We start from the raw sequence: 18,751 nt of genomic DNA on the forward strand, positions 1-18,751 counted from the left end.
CTGGGTGTTTATTCTAAGGATGCTGCCGTTGCTCAGAGCCTGTCTTGAACATTTGTCTTGAAATTGTCTTCAGTATGAACCATGAAAGAAAATTAGCCCCACCATCACCTTTGGGGGAATAACTTGTATACAGTAAAATGCGCCTTTCCTTTGTGCGTGGTTGAGTGAGCCTTGGCAAGGACACGCACTTGTGTGCCCCCCGCCCCCGCAGAGGGCGTAGAGAAGGCTGTGTCCCCGTGAAAGGCCTCTGTGCCTGTGCGGTCAGTGTCGCGCCCAGGCAGCCACGGTCCAGCCGTCTGTCGCCGTGTGCCAGCCTCGGCCTACCTCGAGCTGTGGGCGTGGATTTCCCCGTCCATCCTGGTCTTTTCGTTTTTGCTGCTCAGCACTGTTCCGTTGCCTGGGTGACACCGTTTGACCTTTCCTTGTTGAGGACTCTCTGGGTTCCTCCGAGTTTCTGAGTGTTACGAATGGAGCTCCTACAGGCAGCTGTACACACGTCTCTGCAGGCACGTTTTCTTTCCTTTTTAGCTGAAGTATGTTCAGCTCACAGTGCTTTGTCCCTTGTGTGCTCACAGTGGTCTGGCCGGGTGTGTCGTGTCGCAGCGTGGCCGGCGGGGCGGGTGCGCGTCTGCGCCGAGCGGGGTCAGGCGGTGCCGCTGGCCCTTGGCCTTGAGCTGCGCGTCACACTGGGGCTGGTTTATGTCGCCCTGTACGTTTGCGCCTCGGGGCCGCCATCACCTGGTTCCTCCCAGCTGCCCTCCGCCGGCCGCTGGGCTGTTTTCCGTATCTGTGAGCCTGGATTGTTATGTGTTTGTGTTTGAGATCCCACGTGTAAGTGGCATCTCGGGAGCTTTGTCTTTCTCTGTCTGGCCTGCCTCGCTTAGCAGAGCGCCCTGTCGGCCCATCTGTTCTGTGGCACAGAACACGGTTCCTTTTTTCCTTGTGGCCCACTGGGGCTCAGTTGTGTGCTACAGACGACCTCTTCCTCACCCATTCACCCACCAGTGGACACTCAGGTTGTGTCTGTGTCTTGGCGGTTGTCGTAGACATGTGACTTCACTTCTCTTGAGCAAATCACAAGGATCGGAGCTTCTGCGTTGTATGCTAAATGTGCACTTAATTTTTTCAGAAACCACCGAGCCTTATCACAGCAGTTGTGCGGTTCTGATTCCACCTGCAGGCTGTGAGAGTCCTGGCTTCTCTACATCCTCGTCAACACTTGGTATGGTCGTGATTTTCACTTTAGCCGTTCTAATGGGTGTGCTCTGTGGTTTTAACTTCATTTCCCTTATGACTCATCCGGAGAAGACAGTGGCACCCACTCCAGTATTCTTGCCTGGAAAATCCCATGGACGGGGGAGCCTGGTGGGCCGCAGTCCATGGGGTCGCTGAGGGTCAGACACAACTGAGCGACTTCCCTTTCACTTTTCACTTTCATGCATTGGAGAAAGCAATGGCAACCCACTCCAGTGTTCTTGCCTGGAGAATCCCAGGGACGGAGGAGCCTGGTGGGCTGCCGTCTATGGGGTCGCACAGAGTCGGACACGACTGAAGCGACTTAGCAGCAGTGTGACTCACCCGGCATGTCTCTATGTGTGTATTGTCACACTGAGAATCTGTTCTTACCTTCTGCCCATTTGAAATGCTGGAGCTCTTGGTGTGGTATGGTCCAGCCCCCTGTGGCGATCTCTGGGGTCTGCTGCCTCACTGGTCTACCCCATCCCTGCTCAGTACAACACTTGCCTTCTCAGCTACCCCTCCCCCTGGCTACTCCACCCTGTCCTCAGGTGTCTGTTTTAAAGGCCTCAATGTGGAAGAGCGTTCGCTGAGCCCCTTTCGCCCTGTAGTAGGCATGACCTTGAGAGGAGGCGGCTCTGGAGTGTGGAGAGCTGGCACGCCAGCCCTGTGGGCAGCTCCTCACGGCTGCAGCCGTAGAGTGTGTGTGAGAAGGCATTATCCACATTGAAAGTGGAGCTGGTGTGGGTACTTCCAGCCCTGGAGAGCAGTGACTGTGCTGAGCGCTCTGCCCTCAGGGCCCCAGACAGACCCAGATGTACCTGGAAAAAAGCAGGAAAGTTCAGGAAGATTGGTGTCATGAGACGTGATCAAAGCAACACTAGCAGTGAGAGGAACTCCCCCACAAGAGCTGCTGCTGAGTCGCTTCAGTTGCGTCCGACTCTGCGCAACCCCAGAGACGGCGCCCACCAGGCTCCCCGTCCCCAGGACTCTCCAGGCCAGAACACTGGAGTGGGTTGCCATTTCCTTCTCCAGTGCCTGAAAGTGAAAAGTGAAAGGGAAGTCTCTCAGTCCTGTCGGACTCTTAGCGACCCCATGGACTGCAGCCCACCAGGCTCCTCCATCCATGGGAGTTTCCGGGCAAGAGTACTGGAGGGGGTTGCCTTCTTCGCCTCCACAAGAGAGAAATACTGAAATTTTGAAATAGTGCTTTTTTAAAGCATTATGTTTATTTTGTTTATTCTTACGTTTGAAGACTGAGGGTACAGTTTTCATGGAGCAATTTGAAGCAGGCTGTTTTTTCCTTCGCATACTTTTTCCCCAAGCAAGACTGCTGCTGTCAGTCCTAGCTGGCAAACACAGGAGATCTGAAATGACTCAGAATCCAGAATATATCAGATTATCCTTATATGTCCAAGTGGGAATCCAGAAATAATTCTATAATCTCAGAGCTTGATACCAGAAGTATCTTACTGCAGCATCTCTCAGCTAGTACGTGGGCATCAGAATAAGTCTTCCCTCTGTTGTAAGGACAGTCTCAGCTTAGCGGTGCCTGTTGCTAAGTTGGAAACCAGTGTAGCAAGAGCCTTTGTATGTGTCTTTCCTTGGCATTTAACGCATTTCTGGAAATACTTACTTTCCCTCGGATTTTGTACCTGTGAAGTTGTTAGGTTCCAGTTGAGTATATGTTAAGCTCCTTGGCCTCGTCCCACAGCTCCCTGAAGTTGCGCTCCCCCGCGCCCAGACCTCCCCCGTCGCATGGCGTTCTGGCTGGTGCCCGCTCCTGGCCTCCAGGCCACCAGCTTTGTCTTCAAGATGTGCTCTGTTGCTGACTTCAAGCATTGTGTTTTTTGCGTCTCTAGAAGTTCATTTTGAGTATTTCTTATACCTTCCAGTTTTCTCCTTAATATCACGCCCTCCTCCATGAGTGTATGGAGTATATCTGTTAACATTCCTGTCTACTAATTCTATCATCTCTTTTCTGGGGTTTTTTTTTGTGTTTTTTTTTTTTCTCTTCATTATGGTATTTTCTTGCTTCTTTGTTGTTTTTATTGATTAGTAATATTTCAGATGTACAGTGAAGTGAGTCAGTATATTCAGTATATGTATTTTCAAATTCTTTCCTATTATAGATCATTACAAGATACTGAATATGTTTCCTGGTTTCTTTCTTTGTTGGTTTGGGTTTGGGGGAGTTGTAGGCTGTGCTGGGCCTTTGTTGAAGTGGGTGGACTCAGTTGCCCCCCAGCATGTGGGATCTTAGTTCCCGGACCAGGGATCACACACACGTGCCCTGCCTTGGAAGGTGGATTCCTAACCACAGGACACCAGGGAAGTCCCATGGTTTGGTCTTTAGTAATGTTGACTGGATGCGTGACATTGTGGATTTTGTACTGAGTGCTAGAATTTTTTTTTTTTTTTTGTATTCATTTGAATATTTGGGAGTTTTTTCCCTGGGATGCAGTTAAGTTCCTTGAACAGTTTGTTCCTTCCAGAGCTCTCTTCTCAGTGTCTTTAACGGCAGGTCCAGAATAGCCCTCAGTCAAAGGCTCATTTAGCCCCTGGACTGAGTCACCGCCTCTCTGAGGACTGGGCTTGCTGTGCTGTGGTCGGACAGGAGCTGCTCCCGCTCTCGTTCTACACGGCTTAGTCCATTTGCTCCTCTCCGGTGGCTCCTTCCCTGGCCTTGAAATTGGAGCGTGCATGAGCTCTGATCAGTCCTGAGCCGGATGCTCAGGGGCCTCCTCAGCCTTCTGACGTTCTCCTCTCCTGTGCTCTGCTTCACAAATTCTGGCCGACGTGGGCGCTCCAGATCTCGAATTCTGTTTCATCTTGAGGAAACTACCCTTCTCTGCATTGCAGGCTGGATGCTCCAGGCTGTAAAGAGGGGCTGTCACAGCACTCGCCTCGCTGCCCTGTGCTGCCTGCTGTTGGGTGTCTGAAGACCGTTGTTCCATAAACCCTGTCTTTTTTCCCTTTTAATTAAGACAGTAGATGAGCCTCTGTTCTTCCATCATGGCTAGAAGCGAACCCTGTGACGATGTGTAGACTGTTAGAAACTCACTTCACTAAGCTCAGGTCTCTCCCTTCAAGCTGCCTCATCCCACATAACCTTCACCACGGTGGTTGTGCTTCTCCTCCCAGTAGGACAGACAGAGATGGTAAGACAAAATACAATTCACATTACGTCTTACGTCACTTACGGCTCCATCAGCCTATCTTGTTTTGCAAATTGGCTTTTCTAGATAAATATTTTTAAGCTGCAGTCTGTGGTTTTATTTTGAATCTCACTTTTAGTTAGTACAGTCTTCATACTTCGTTTAATGGCTGCACAGGGACCTATTAATATTCCACAATGTAGCAAACCTTATGTTGGCCAGTGCGTGTTGGTCTTTTAGGCAGTTTTGCAGTAAATATCTTCAGATGTCATCCCTGTTCTTCAGGATGCTCAAAGGGAGGAAGGCAGGAGGGATGACGTTCTGTTATTTCAACCTGAGTGGATCATTAGGCTACTTGGGGATTTAGTGAGTGTCTGTCCAGTGATTGGAGTAGAATATGACTTAAAGCTCAATTAAGTGAAATTCTCAGTTACCTTTTTAGGGATATTTTTGTTCCATTGGGCATTTATTTTTATGGGAGGTTAAAGTAGCTAACTGTGAAATGACTGTTTCCTTCTACTTATTAAATTAAGTCCATATTTTTCATATGCAAATTATTTCATCAATTTTGGAAGTATTGTTAAGCAGAAGACCTTCTTCAGACAGACTTTTATGTTGGAATAATTTTAGATTTACAGAAAAGTCGCAGATAGTGCTGGGGACTCCCGAAAGCCCCGCCCAGTTTCTGTCTCCCCTCATGTCAGCGTCGTATATGACTGTAATATGCTTATCAAAGCTAACGTTGGTATAATGGAATTCCGGGTTTTATTTGGAGTTTACTTTTCCACTGATTTCCTTGTTCTGTTCCAAGATGCAGTCCAGGATACCACATGCATTTGGTTGTGTGTCTGCCTCGTGTCTCTGTGACTGGTTTTTTTTTTTTTTCCCCATGACTTGGGAGAACTCTTCGAGTCATTTTGTGGACTAGCCCTCACGTTGGGTTTGCGGACGTTCTTCTCACTGTTAGACTGGGGTGACAGGCTTGGGAAAGAGCACCACAGAGATGAGCCGCCTTTCTCATCCTACCAGAGGCGTCACGGGGTGTCAGTGGTGGTGGTAACTGCCTGCTGGGTGGGGGTGGGATCTGCCAGGCTGCCCCGCTGCAGAGCGACTGTCCCTCCCGTGTCCCCATCTGTGCTTCGGAGCGCGTCACTAGCCGCAGCCTGCCCACCCGCAGGTGAGGGGGCGGGAGAGGGTGTGGACATACGCTCCAGGTTCTCGCGTCGGGGAGCTCTGTCTCTGCTCCTCCACTGCTGGTTTCTCCCCGAGAATTTGGTTACGGCTCCTCGGAAGACGGCATGAGCAGTGCAGGGTGTGTGCTTCTGCCCTGGAGGAGCTGCGTCTGCTTAAGTGGAGAGCACTTGGACCAGAACCAAGCTAGGGCTTCCCAGGGACTCAGAGTACAGGCCCACCTGAGTGGAGGAGCCCCCGGTTAGATCCCTGGGTCGGGAAGATCCCCTGGAGGAGGGAGTGGCCACCCAGGTTCTCCCTGGAGAAGCCCGTGGACAGAGGAGCCTGGCAGGCCACAGCCACAGGGCCTCAGAGTCAGGTGCGGCTGACGCTTTCCACCAAGCTAGGAGACGTGAGGTTGGTGGCATAGGCACTGCTTTCTGCAGAGCGGTGGCCTCATCGCGGTCCAGGTTGGCAGAGAGGGCTCCTGCCCGCTGCACTGCCCACACATTCTGTTCTTTCAGCAGTCCACCTCCTGAGGGAGCTTCACCGCAGACACCAGTGTTGCCTCCCTTAAAATCCCTGTGACTTCCTGCGGTGGAAGTCACACACGTACTCCGCTCTGTAGCCCCAGGTCCCTGCAGAGAGGGCCCTGCAGCTTTGCCTGAATGCACGCTGCCTCCTCACCCCTGCCTAGTTCGGGGAGCCTCCTCTCCACCCTGCCTCGTCTCCCAGCCTCTGACCCCTCCACTGCTTCCTGACAGCTTGAGCCTTCTGGTTGTTGCCTTGGATTTGCCGGCCACTCTGCTCCTCCTCGCCTTCTTTAAAGATGGTCACCTGCGTGTTCGCACGCCGTCCCCACTCCCGTTCACCGGCCGCCACCCAGGGCCCACCCATCCACTGATCGCAGATTCGGCAGATGGCTTCCAGTTCTTGTCTTTCTCACGCACTTCTGTTTGGGACTCCTGGCTTCTGAAATGGCACTCTCTCCTGGTGATTACAGGTGCTTCCTCATGGTCTGGCCAGTTCCTGCTCCTCTGTCTGCTCTTGAGCGCCGTCCTCACCTCGCTTCTCTTCAGTAGTGCTCCCCTCTGTGGCTTGTTAAACGCCCCCGAATCTTACTCCCAGCCTCCACCTCCTCACTGCTGCTGTGAGCAGAGCCTCTCTTTCCTCCATCCGAATCCCCTGCAGGCCTCCTCAGACCTTTACGCCAGAAAGTACAAGACCACTGTCTCCCCACCCATTTTCTTGTTTTCTTTCCAAGGCCTGGGTCAAGAAAACAAATGGAGCCCGGCAGCCCATTCCAGTATTCTTGCCTGGAGAAGCCTGGCGGGCTTTGGTCCACAGGGTCGCAGAGTCGGACACGACTTAGCACGCACGAAGCATGAAATGTACTCTCCCTTCCTCCTGAGACAGATAGACTTTCAAGAAGACCTAGAAGATCAGATTCAAATTGTAGACTCGTGGCCTTTTCCGAGTTGGGTGTTAGCAGTCCCTGAGAACGGGCCCCCAGCAGAGCCCGCTTCTCTCCCAGCCAGTGCTGTGCGCCCACCCCCTGCCGTGAGCTGCTGCTGCGGCCCGCCCTTGTGGCGAACACCCCAGAGGGCGTCCGCTCGCTGCTTCAGGGGACCCTGGGGGGTTCTGGGGGCTCCTGGTGGCGTGTTCCCTGGACCTTGTGCGCACCGCCGGGAGAGGGGCCTGGTGGACGGGGGCCGGCCTTCCCGCAGGCAGCCTGCTTGTTCCCCTCCGGGTGGTGTCTCTTGCCTCCTCTGGGCCCTGCTCCCCTTCGAATGCCTGCTCATCCTTGAGAATATGGTTCTGCAGGCCTCGTCTCTCAGCGCTCTCTTTACTACTCTCATTTTGGACTTAGTCTACTCAGCTCCTTCTCGGGTTTAAGGAGTGCTTTACTGTCATGAAGGCCGTGCATGCTGTCTGTCCCTGTCTCCTTCCGTCCCTGAACTGCCACCATCTCAAGAGGAGGACCACCGTTTGGTTCTGCCCCCGGTTCTGACACGGAGTCTCGGAAGTGGGGAGTCCTTGGCAAGTGTGGCTGGGCCCCGCCGCGCTCTGGGTCCCCCCGTTGTGGTGGCCCTGTCACAGCAGGAGATGAGGTTGCTGCAGTGTGACTCGTGCATCCTCGGCTCACGCTGGTTCCCGTTCCTCCCACCTGTTAAATAATCTCCTCCAGAGTCCTGTGGGCTTCTGCTTCCGCATTTACTGCCAGATACAGTTCTGGAATTGTACCCTGGCCCTGGAACTGATCATGCATTTGGGGACCCCCGGCACTTTTTTTAAATGAGTTTCTTTAAGAAGTCATTGGTACTCAGTATGTCAGCGTATAGTTTAAAAGTGTACACTTTAAGTTTTGACATACTGTACACCCTTGAAGGTATCAGGACATTTCGATAATGAATATCGATGGCCTCTGAGAGTTACCTGGCTTCCATGTCCATCGTGTCATCCCTCCTCCTCCAGCAGCCCCGCTTTCTGTCCTCAGACAAGGTTGCATTTTATGTGAGGGGGCACTTTTCTTTTGGTCTGGCTTCACTCAGCATAATTATTTTGCACTTCATCTGCATTATATTACCAGTAGTTTCCGTTTTCGGAGAAGGCAATGGCACCCCACTCCAGTACTCTTGCCTGGAGAATCCCATGGACGGGGGAGCCTGGTGGGCTGCAGTCCATGGGGTGGCTAAGAGTGGGGCATGACTGAGCGACTTCACTTTCACTTTTCACTTTCATGCATTGGAGAAGGCAATGGCAACCCACTCCAGTGTTCTTGCCTGGAGAATCCTGGGGACAGGGGAGCCTGGTGGGCTGCCGTCTATGGGGTCGCACAGAGTCAGACACGACTGAAGCGACTTAGCAGTAGGAATCTACCATTTTAAGAATTGAGTGTGCTCACCTGTGGCCGTGACCTCCCCCTCCCCACCACTTTGGATCTCAGGAGAGAATTCATCTGGGGCTTGAGGACGAGTTCCTGTAAGATGACTGGGTGCTCGCAGGCACTTGAGCTCCTCAGGGCACAGAAATAGCTGTGATCTTTGCTTGTCCCGTTAGTGTAACGAATGCTGGAGAAAAGTGTCCTCCTTTATTCGGGGGCGGAGGAGAGGGTGTCTGTTTTAAGTAGTATGCTGCTGCTGCTAACTCGCTTCAGTCGTATCCGACTCTGTGCGACCCCATAGACGGCAGCCCACCAGGCTCCCCTGTCCCCGGGATTCTCCAGGCAGGAACACTGGAGTGGGTTGCCATTGCCTTCTCCAATGCATAAGAGTGAAAAGTGAAAGTGAAGTCGTTTTGCAAGTAAGACGCTGCTGCTGCTCCCAGTCGCCGCCCTCCTGCCCCACCCCCACTGAAGTGCAGTTGCAGTTCGGGGTGTACAGGAGAGTGACTCGGTGCTTGCTCAGATCACACTCCAGTACACGCCGATACAGGAGCGTGACCACAGTCCCCTGCTCTGCAGCGTATCCGTGTTGCCCTCTTGGGTCCATTTTGCTTGGGATGAAGACGTGGTTGAGGGTCATTGGAGCGTTTCTGCTGAGTCATGGAGTCTGCTGCAACTGTGGGAAGCTGTTTCGGAGGCAGACATGGTGGCTCTCCCCAGATGCAGTTGCTGTTAGGAACGGCGGGGTCAGGCGTGCCTGTGTCACACGCCCGTGCTCCTGGGTCGTGGATGTTGGCATCCGCACGGTTGGCAGGCCGGACCCTCTGCTCGTCCTGAGGCCTCGCGCGCGCTTGCCCCCGTGAGGGCCTCTCTGTGGACAGCACACTGCCTTCCTGCGCAGGGTGACGGGCGCGTTCCTGCTCTACTGCCTCGCGCTTGCTGCCAGAGTGTCCTGGGGCCTGTTGTTAATGCTGTCTCCCCTCACCCCCCTTTCTTTTTTTAGCTCTGCTTATGACAATGTCAACAAAGTCCGAGTCGCCATCAAGAAAATCAGCCCTTTTGAGCACCAGACGTACTGCCAGAGAACGCTGAGAGAGATAAAGATCTTACTGCGCTTCAGACATGAGAACATCATCGGAATCAATGACATTATTCGAGCACCGACCATCGAGCAGATGAAAGATGTGTATCCTTTCCAGGCAGCTGCTCCGTCACCTGCTGGAGTCAGGCACCTGGACGCGCCCTGCTTGTGGGGAGGGAGGAGCGCTGCCTGTGGACGGGGACGCTGTGCTCTGCTCGCCAGTCACTGTGGCACTTGCATCAACTGACGGTTTTTCTCCAATTTTCCAGTTGTCGGTAGCTATGCTCAGTATCTTTGGCAAATCCAATTTTTCTCTGTCAGTTTCAGTAAAGATTTCCTTTCAGTAAGTGCAGTTGTGGAAAATTCTGATCAACACCTTTTCCAGTCATGTTTTTCCCACTTAAGGTATGGTTGATTATGATGGTGAAAAGGAAGGAGCCATGGACTGTGGAAGAGGGGGCCCTGCACGGCACTGCTCAGGTCCACACTGTCCTGATCTGAGCAGCATTTTACATCTGGGTCCAGTTATCTCATCTTTAAAACTGAGCGGCTGGCCCTTCTGATCTTCAGAGCCAGCTGAGCTCCGAGGCTGTGTGGTGACGGTGGCCGGTTTAGAACTCTGGACTAGGCCCCAGGACTGGGAGCGGGGCTGTGCCAAGGGGCCCGCCCCGCCCCTGCCGCCGGGCGCTGCGCCCCTGGGAGGCCAGTCTCCGGGGCCTCCACTGTCGCCAGCCCTGCTCTGAGCTCTGCTGATCCTCTCAGTGCAGCGCCTCCCCTGCTGCCTGCTGTCCTGCTCTCAGATGACACGTTTTCCAGTCGTGTTTCCTTCACATCCCAAACTGTGTCCCCGTTAGTGTGAATCTGTAGGAGGTGTATAATATGTGCAGAGACATGAGTTTTAAAAAACGCCGAACACTAATGAAAGCACGCTGTGGTGAGGTTAGACGCGGGCAGCTTTTATGTTTATTTTCCTTGAGAACGAAGTCAGCTGCGCCTGAGACTCTAGCTGCTGAGGGAGGCGGGTAGTCCGGACGGCCGGAGGGCGCAGCCCGCAGGCCCCTTCATAGCGCTGCTGCGCCTGTCTGATTCATTGAGTCTCAGCCTGAACTGCAGAGCCAGACGAGTAGACTGAGGGCTGAATTTAGTAGCGAATGTGTTCTCAGCCTGTGTTTCCAAAAGTTTTATGGTTGGTTTTTGTGGGGAAAGGAGGGGGACAGGAAGGCAGATCAAAGACTAATGAAATTAGGAGTTGATGCTGGGCCAGAGGAGAAAGTGCCCCATGCTGCCTGCTCCTCTCAGCGATGCCAGAGGCTCCTGTTGGTGGTAGGCCACGCAGGGAACAGGACTCATGCCCATGTCCTGCGTGAGCCAGGTCTCTGCTGGGGCGTCAGCGTGCACGCCAGGCAGGTGTGTGCCCTGCCGTCTCACGGGAGCTGAGCAGGAGGCCACAGCTTCAGGCTGGCTCTGCTGCGGGCGCCAGCCTTCCACCAGCTTCTCGTGCCCCTCCTGGGCCTCGGCATGAACAGTGGGTCGTGGGCGTTCTTTTGTCTTCAGTGCTTTGCTGAGTGTAACCAGCTATTTTGGTACCTTAACGTTTCCAAACAGGTATATAGTACAGGACCTCATGGAAACAGATCTCTACAAGCTCTTGAAGACGCAACACCTCAGCAACGACCACATCTGCTATTTTCTCTACCAGATCCTCAGAGGGTTAAAGTATATTCATTCAGCCAACGTGCTGCACCGTGACCTCAAACCTTCCAACCTGCTGCTCAACACCACCTGCGATCTCAAGGTCAGCCGCATTTGCTCTCACTTAGGGCGTAGGAGTTGAGAAACCCGTTTTACTGGGGCATGTTTGTATTTATTGCTATTCGTATTAACACCAGAAATACTCAAAAGCAGTTTTATGGCAAAAAGAAATGCAAGTGAAGAGCGCTAGTCTTTTAACACGCGGCAGAAGTAAACAGGCAGCGAGGTCTGCAGACGCTCAGACACGGTGAAGGGAGTGCAGAGTCCAGTGGAGACGCGTGTGAGTCTGAGAGGGCCTGGACGCGTGAGAGGACCCTCGTGTGCATGGGTCGGAAGACTCGGTGTTCCCCAGTGTGGCCCGCAGGCTTCATGCAGTCCCTGTCAAAGCCACAGGTGCCTGCTTCTGCAGAAACAGACAGGCTGATCCTGGAATGCGTGTAGAAACTCAGGAGACCCAGAACGGCGTTAAGGAGGAGCTGCTCCAGAGGCCTCACCCTTCCTGGTTTCCAGGCCTACTGCCGAGCTGTGCTCGTCAAGACGGGGTGGTCCTGGCAGGAGTGGCATGTCGCTTGTACATCACGGAGGTAGAGTGTGTGCTTATGGCACCATCTGCGGTGATGGAGGCTCTGAAAGGAGCACTTCCAGACCCAGAGGAGAAGGCCGCCGGCTCTGGCCGGGGCCATGACGTGTCAGGAAGGAGGTGGCATCGTGCTGTCCCTCCCAGCATGCCAGCCCTGCAGTAGGTGAGTGGCCATGCCGGGCGCAGGGGACTGCAGACAGAAGGAGCAGCAGCAGACGAAGGAGTGGGGGGCCAGGGCACCAGCGCCGAGGCCTGCTCTGCTGGAGGGTCTTCTGGAACTGTCAGTGGCCCTGTCTTCAGATGGTTAGCTGGTCTGCCGGCTCCCGTGTTTACAGCTGTGTAGCAGACAGCCTGTGAGACGTGGTGGCGGCAGCTTCCTGCATCAGACACAGCTGGGGTGGACTCTATCACCTCTTAATATCCTTCTGAGTTAGACTCATGCCCTCCCCACATGGGGTGTAGCCAGCAGATCGCTGTCCGTGGGTCTGGGCACATGAGTCAGGGTGGCCTGAAGGGTGAGGGTGCTCTTAGGAACAGCCAGACCTGGTCAGCTCTTAGTGGTTTTCTTGAAAAATTATAGTGATTATTCTGATGTCTCCTACTGCTTTCCTATGGCAGATTGCTTTTGTTTGGTTTTAGAGAGCTATTCTTAATATTTTAAGTATGTAATATTTCTGGGAGAAGTTGACTTTTGCTTGAAAATGTTCATCTTTAAGAAGAGGAAACACAGAAGCATACTGCTTTGCTGTCTCGTCACTGCTGGTGGGCTTGTGTCTGCCTGGGGCCATCTCGTTCCCTGCTCACTGGGACGTGTGCCCACGCTGATTCTGTGTTATCAGCCGTCTGCACAGTCCAGGCAGTGTTTTCGAAACCCAATTTAACACACACTCAGAAACACAATAGGATGTTTGAGAAACTTGGAGCAGTTCAGCTGGCCCACATTGAGAAACGTCCATGTGGGGTACGCATCGTCCACAGGGCATGCGTACCCAGAGTCTCAGTCCAGACAGGAGTGTGGCGCGCGCCCCACAGGCAGGGCAGGGGCCAGGCTCTGAGCTCAGGGGACGCCTGCCCCTCCTCAGACCTCGGGGGCGGCCCTGATGCCGGCCCACAGCCCCCGGCCTTACTAATATCGTTATTTAGGTTCTTTTTTGAATTTTCAAGCAGGTAATTAAGTCACTTTTTCCTTTTTCCGTTGACTTCTGTGTTAATATTTTTTACTCTTGAGCCCTCAGGATGTCAGCTCTTTTAAGTGTCTTAGACCTTTAGCTTTTGACTCTGGTACAGTCAAGGCCAACAGCAATTAGCTTCCTTTTTTGGTTTCCATAAACATGCTACGTGCTTGGTACCCAGCCTTGAGACCCCGTATACACTGGCCTCTCACGGCCCTCCTGGAGCCCTCTCCCAGAGGCCTCCTGTTTATTTCTCAGGCCCTCCTGGAGCCCTCTCCCGCAGGCCTCCTGTTTCTCTCTCAGGGCCACAGGAAAGCAAGGGTTGTGGGCCCTGTTTGGAGGTTGTGCTTGCAGCGTGTTTTTGGGGAAACTTGCAGGGGTGTGTGGTCTCCAGACTCCATCCACAGCCCCAGGGGGAGCCCCAGGCTGCTCGGGTCGAAGCATGTATGCTTCTGGGTGGGCCTAGAAAGGAGGGTTCAAAAGATAAAATTGGAATGTCTTTGGGGCTTTTGTTCTAGGAGAATCTGAATTTACTCAGCCCCAAAGGTGGCCAGGTGGGAGTGGTAGGGCGTGTGACTAAGCCCTCTTCTATTTCTTGTACCATATCCTGGTTGTCTGCCTTCCTCTATATAGAACTGTAGTAAAATTTTTTTTGTAGCCTTGGCAGTTTTTGGTTACTGCTGTATTAGCTTTCAGTGTTGCAGTGTTAAAAGAACTTTAAGGGCGTGACATGAGCTTCCCGTGGATGACCATGAACAGGGTTTCCCTACATGTACCTCTTGGTTTGTTAAATTATAGCCAGTAATTTTTATTTACTATGAGTGCAGGATACCAGTAGAAAAACATGGTCCTCCTTAAGCCAACTCATTCTTCTGAGAACTGTAACTCACAGGGACAGAGGAAACGTTTCCCCCGTCTTCCCAGTGGGGTCCAGGCTTCAGGGTAGGCACGAAGCCCCGGTTGATGAAGTACGGTGCTCCCTTAAAGTAAATGCCAGCTGATAAACGCACAAGAGTACGCAAAACGCACTCTTGCCTGGAAAATCCCATGGACGGAGGAGCCTGGTGGGCTGCAGTCCATGGGGTCGCTGAGGGTCGGACACGACTGAGCAACTTCACTTTCACTATTCACTTTCATGCGTTGGAGAAGGAAATGGCAACCCACCCCAGTGTTCTTGCCTGGAGAATCCCAGGGACGGGGGAGCCTGGTGGGCTGCCGTCTATGGGGTTGCACAGAGTCGGACACGACTGAGGTGACTTAGCATAAACGCACAAGGGATCATAAAGTTAGAGAAGTCACCGTTGTGCAGCTCCCAGCGACGTAGCTGGTTGGTGCAGTGCGTTCCTGGGCCCTTTACTCAGGACTCCAGTCCCCTTGGGGCTCCTGCCGCCTCCCCACGTGGACGCCTGTTTACCTCCCGCCTCCACCCAGGCTGGAGCCTCTCTCAAGCCCCGCAAGGTGTCATGGCCTGAAACAGCAGTATCGTGTTTGAATGCGAATTTCTGAGGTCAGGACTTTGGTCGGGGAACAGGGGGTGCGGTGACTGCTCTGGGCTCAGCCTCTGGACCGCAGCTGAGAGACGTGGCCCTGGAGGCTCAGATCGTCGCCCACAGGCCTGGTGGTTGGCGCCACGGCATGGCCACGTGTCGCCCACGTGACGTGGTGTCCCCACGACACGGCCAGAGGCCCCCAGTTCCCCAGGTGGAAGCCACAGCGCCTTTTATGGTCTCACCTGGGAAGTCACACGGCGTCACTTCCAGTGTTCTCTTGGTTCAGGCAGTGGGAACGGTTTGCCCGGCTTCCAGAGGAGGGAAGATCAATCCTGCCCTCTTGATACGAGCTCAGCCCCAGAGCTTGCGACCCGTGGGGGGGTCAGGGTTACGTTGGCGTGGCTTTCTTCAGAGGAGCCCTCTCCACAGCTGTCTTTAGGTTGCTCACACCACGTGGGCCTGTCTCTGTAGAGGTGTGAGGTCCTATCTGCCTCCCCGAGTGCGGCTCCTGCTTCTGTTTCCGCTCCCAGACGAGGGTGGAGATGTCAGCCCCAGGACTGAGCCCACTGATCTGGGGGTCTGGATGCAGGCTTTTCACCTGGGGTTCTGCTGACCACAGAGAGCTGTGACTCGTGTCTGGACCCGGCCATGCCGCGTGAGCCGAGGGTGCCCAAGGAGTGGTGCGCGGTGCGGGCGCGTTGCAGATTCAGACAGTCCGTCAGCCCGCGGCTGTCCAGGGTGTGATGGCCTCAGCAAGCCGTCTGGCTGTGGAGGTGAGGCTGGTGCTGGAGGCCAAGGGGGTCTCAAGACGCCACAGTGACTGTGCGGGCCTGTCCAGAGTGCCCAGAGCACGGCCCTGGAAGAGCCACGGAGCAGGCGTGGTCTTTGCTCCTCCTGAAGACGCACTGACAGGGGCCAGAGGACGGGAACTGGGTGGCATGGATGCAGAACTTCTGAGGGCTCCATCGAGGAAGCGGCAGGGCTTCGGGTCAGAGGTGCCGCGGGGGGTGCCAGCCTCCACGGCCAGGAGCCCTGAGGAGGTGGGTGGAGCCTGCAGAGTCTTTTTAAGTTGTTGAGACCTTCAGCTGTGGGGTCTCTGCAGAGGCTGGTGTCTGTTAAGTCGTCTGAGTATTCCTAAGCTGTGTCCCTGCCTCCGTATCTCTATTTTTAGGGACTGAGCTCAGACCCTTGTCACTTTTCAACCGAATTAGAGCAGTCAGCCTCCAAAGTGATCTCTGTCTTCCAGGCTGCCTTCTGCTAGATTCTGGTCTGTGTTAGCATCTCTGTCTGTCTGTCTCTCTTTCTCTCTCTATCTCTTGGATTAGTTCCCCAGGAGCTAGGAATTAAAAGGTCCTGCAGTTGTTTGGGACCAAATATGTTCCAGTTACTCTCCTCACACATTGTAATCTGGAGTAGCCCCAACCGTTGCATGGTCAAGGCCGGCTTGCATGAGTCAGGAGAAGTTAGAGGCTGGATTTTTTTTTTTTGGGTAAGGATCCGTCTTCAGTGTGTGGAACGTCTTGTACAGCTTTGGGAGTGGGTTTGACTACAGGAGGGGAAGGAGGTGGGCAGAACAGAGGAAGAGGTCACATGTGTGGAGAGAGGCCACGCTGGAGAGGTTGGTCCCAGCAGTGACCGTTCCAGCGCTCGCTGGGGGCTGGTTTGAGTGACCTTACTCTCTGTGCAGAACTGTTTATCAAGTGGTCTAAGCAGGATTGCTGTGGGTAAGCAGATAAGTAGAGGCTGCAAACCGTTGAAAATGTGTTCTGGGCAAGACTCTGCAGCCTGTTCCTTTCTGACTCGAGGTGGCTGCCATCCCTTTGTCGTGAGGAGCAGGTAAGTGGGCGTGTGTCGTTGCCTCGGGGCTCTGCCGCCCGAGAGCGGTGGCGCTTGCTGTCGCTTGCTGTCGCGTCACAGCTGCGTCCCGCCAGCGTCTGTGTGGCTCTGCTGCTGGCGACCTGACTCTCAGAAGCTGTCCTGTCTTGTTCTCCCCTAGATCTGTGACTTTGGCTTGGCCCGTGTTGCAGATCCAGACCACGACCACACAGGGTTCTTGACAGAGTACGTGGCCACTCGCTGGTACCGGGCTCCAGAAATCATGTTGAATTCCAAGGTAAGGACCAGGTTTGCATCGGAAGAAATCCAGGAGCCCAGAGAACTTAGGCCGTGAGTTGCACTCGGCCTGGGCTGAGGCTGGGTCTGTCTGGCCAGCCCCAAGGTACTGGCTTGTCTCCCTTCAGCACTGACGTCCGGGCTGGGCTAGCGCTGGCTTACAGAGCCGAGGGGCGTGCTCCCGTCGTGGGCCCCTGCGTCCCGCCCCCGAGCAGCCCTCCTCCACCCGGGCAGCTTCCTCCTGTCAGCTGGGCTGTGTGTGTGGACTGTGGTCGTGAATGCGGACCAGGGCTCTCCTGTAAGAGTCAGACTTACCTGATACGAAGAAGCCTCTTCAGCAAAATTGCAATAAAATTGGAAGAAAACATTGGTGTGGGAAAAATAAGAGCTGCTGTAACTCTTTCAAAATGACACGGTGGTCCGGCATCCAGGTCGAAAGCGCACTGCCAGCAGGGCCTTTGCTCACAGGAAACGACCAGAGAGTCTGTGGAGCAGGGCAGAGTCGAGAGTGGCCGGTGCGAGGGGCGTGAGCAGTGGCCGCAGCGAGGGCGGCCGTGGGGCCTCGTGAGCCTTGGCCCGCTGCGCGCAGGCAGCGTCTGGCTTGCGGTCGGCGCGCCCGACATCTCTCAGTCATCCTGAGCCTTGTGTCGCGAGGTCGAGAGTCCAGAACTCCGTCCCGTCCACCGTGATGTAACATGTGTGAGGAAGGCCACGAGAGTAGACGCTGGACCCACGTCCAGGTGTCGGAACCAGACGTCGTCCTGAGAGGCTCGATGGCAGTGAGTGAAGTGCACGGCCCAGGGGCTGGTTCTCTCCCTCCAGCCCTCACGTGAAGGACTAGGGCCACGCGTGGGGTTGCCTCTGCGAGGAAATGGAGCCTGTTTACAGCAGATAGCTGCTCTTGGTGTCACACCTGCGTGGAGTCAGCTGTAGAAGTAAAAATCCATTAGAATAGATTCCATCGTAAAGGAGGATTTGGCCTAACAGATGTTTCACAGAAGAAAACGCTGTGCTGATTCTCTCATAATTCCCGACCGCAGACAGCGCCACAGGGCAGGCCCCTGCGGTGGATGGCCACGTGAGTCGCTCGGTGCCGGGCCCTCCCGCCGTCTCCGGGGGACCCCCGGGCGGTGGCCTCCGCTCTCGTGCGTGGCTTGCGTCCTCTGACTCACGGCTCCTCTAGCCCGAGAGGCCCCTCCCAGCATGTCCAGCGTTTCCTTTTCAGCACACCCACGGGAGAATTGGGTCGGGGGACACCTGTGTACCCCTAGCCTCACCAGCGTTGACGTCTTCTGCCTGCCTGTCTCCCCGCTCTCCTCTCACTTCCCCCGCGTCAAGCTCTGACTCCTACCGGACTGACTTGAGGAGCTGGCGAATGCTCCTGGGCAGGTGGCATGCCCTCCGTGCGCCCGTGACGGCAGCCTCGTCCGGCGCTGGCCCTGTTGTGTCCTCACAGCGGCGTGTTGCGGCCCTTGTGCTGTGCCCATGTGGGGTCGCCCCCGCTCCTCCACAGCCCGGATCACTTGGGGAGCGCAGAGGTGGCCTCACGCCTGCCTGAGCTCTCCCTGCTTCACAGGGCGGGCTCCTCCTGAGGGGCCCGGGTCACTCTTGGCTGCACAGGCCCCGCAGGGTCTCAGAGGCCATGTCTGGGGCTCGTCTTCCCGGAAGCCTCTCCCCGAGGTGCCCGTGAGCACCGCTGTGTCTGTCAGTGCTCCTGCTGGGGCTGCAGAGCCCGCTTCTCTAAGTTACATAACGAGCTGGCATCCGTCCGTGAAGGAGCGATCACACGTCTTTCTCTTTCTCCTCCTCTGACCCCGTCTTTGTTCTGAAACATTACTGGACTCAGGGTGGCTCTGGCTTTTGTTTGTTTGCTGTCCGTTATCTTCCTCTTTTTTTTTCTAAGCACTCACTGTCCCAGCTTTGGCTGGAGCGCTCTGTGTATTTATAATACGGCACTTGACAGCATTTGTAACTTGCGGAGCAGGGCAGGAATGGGAGAGGCGAGGGTCGCAGACACCCTGTGCTCCAGACCCCGCAGCGTCTAACCGCTTATCCAGGACCCTAAGCGGGCTTGTTTATGTGGGTTTTATCTATCAGTATTTACTATATGAAAGTG

At 54.6% G+C, this 18,751-nt stretch overlaps 1 protein-coding gene across 1 annotated transcript in view; it reads left to right on the plus strand.

The window, feature by feature from the left end:
* MAPK1 (mitogen-activated protein kinase 1) overlaps nucleotides 1-18,751 on the plus strand; it is a 56,303-nt gene that overhangs the window by 25,257 nt on the left and 12,295 nt on the right. The window contains exons 2-4 of the mRNA XM_061385583.1: nucleotides 9,452-9,634; nucleotides 11,135-11,324; nucleotides 16,520-16,636. Of these exons, the coding sequence (XP_061241567.1) occupies nucleotides 9,452-9,634; nucleotides 11,135-11,324; nucleotides 16,520-16,636 (490 nt within the window). The remainder of the gene's footprint in view (nucleotides 1-9,451; nucleotides 9,635-11,134; nucleotides 11,325-16,519; nucleotides 16,637-18,751) is intronic.

Source organism: Bos javanicus, chromosome 17 (assembly GCF_032452875.1).
Source record: "Bos javanicus breed banteng chromosome 17, ARS-OSU_banteng_1.0, whole genome shotgun sequence".
NCBI classification, from domain to species: domain Eukaryota; kingdom Metazoa; phylum Chordata; class Mammalia; order Artiodactyla; family Bovidae; genus Bos; species Bos javanicus.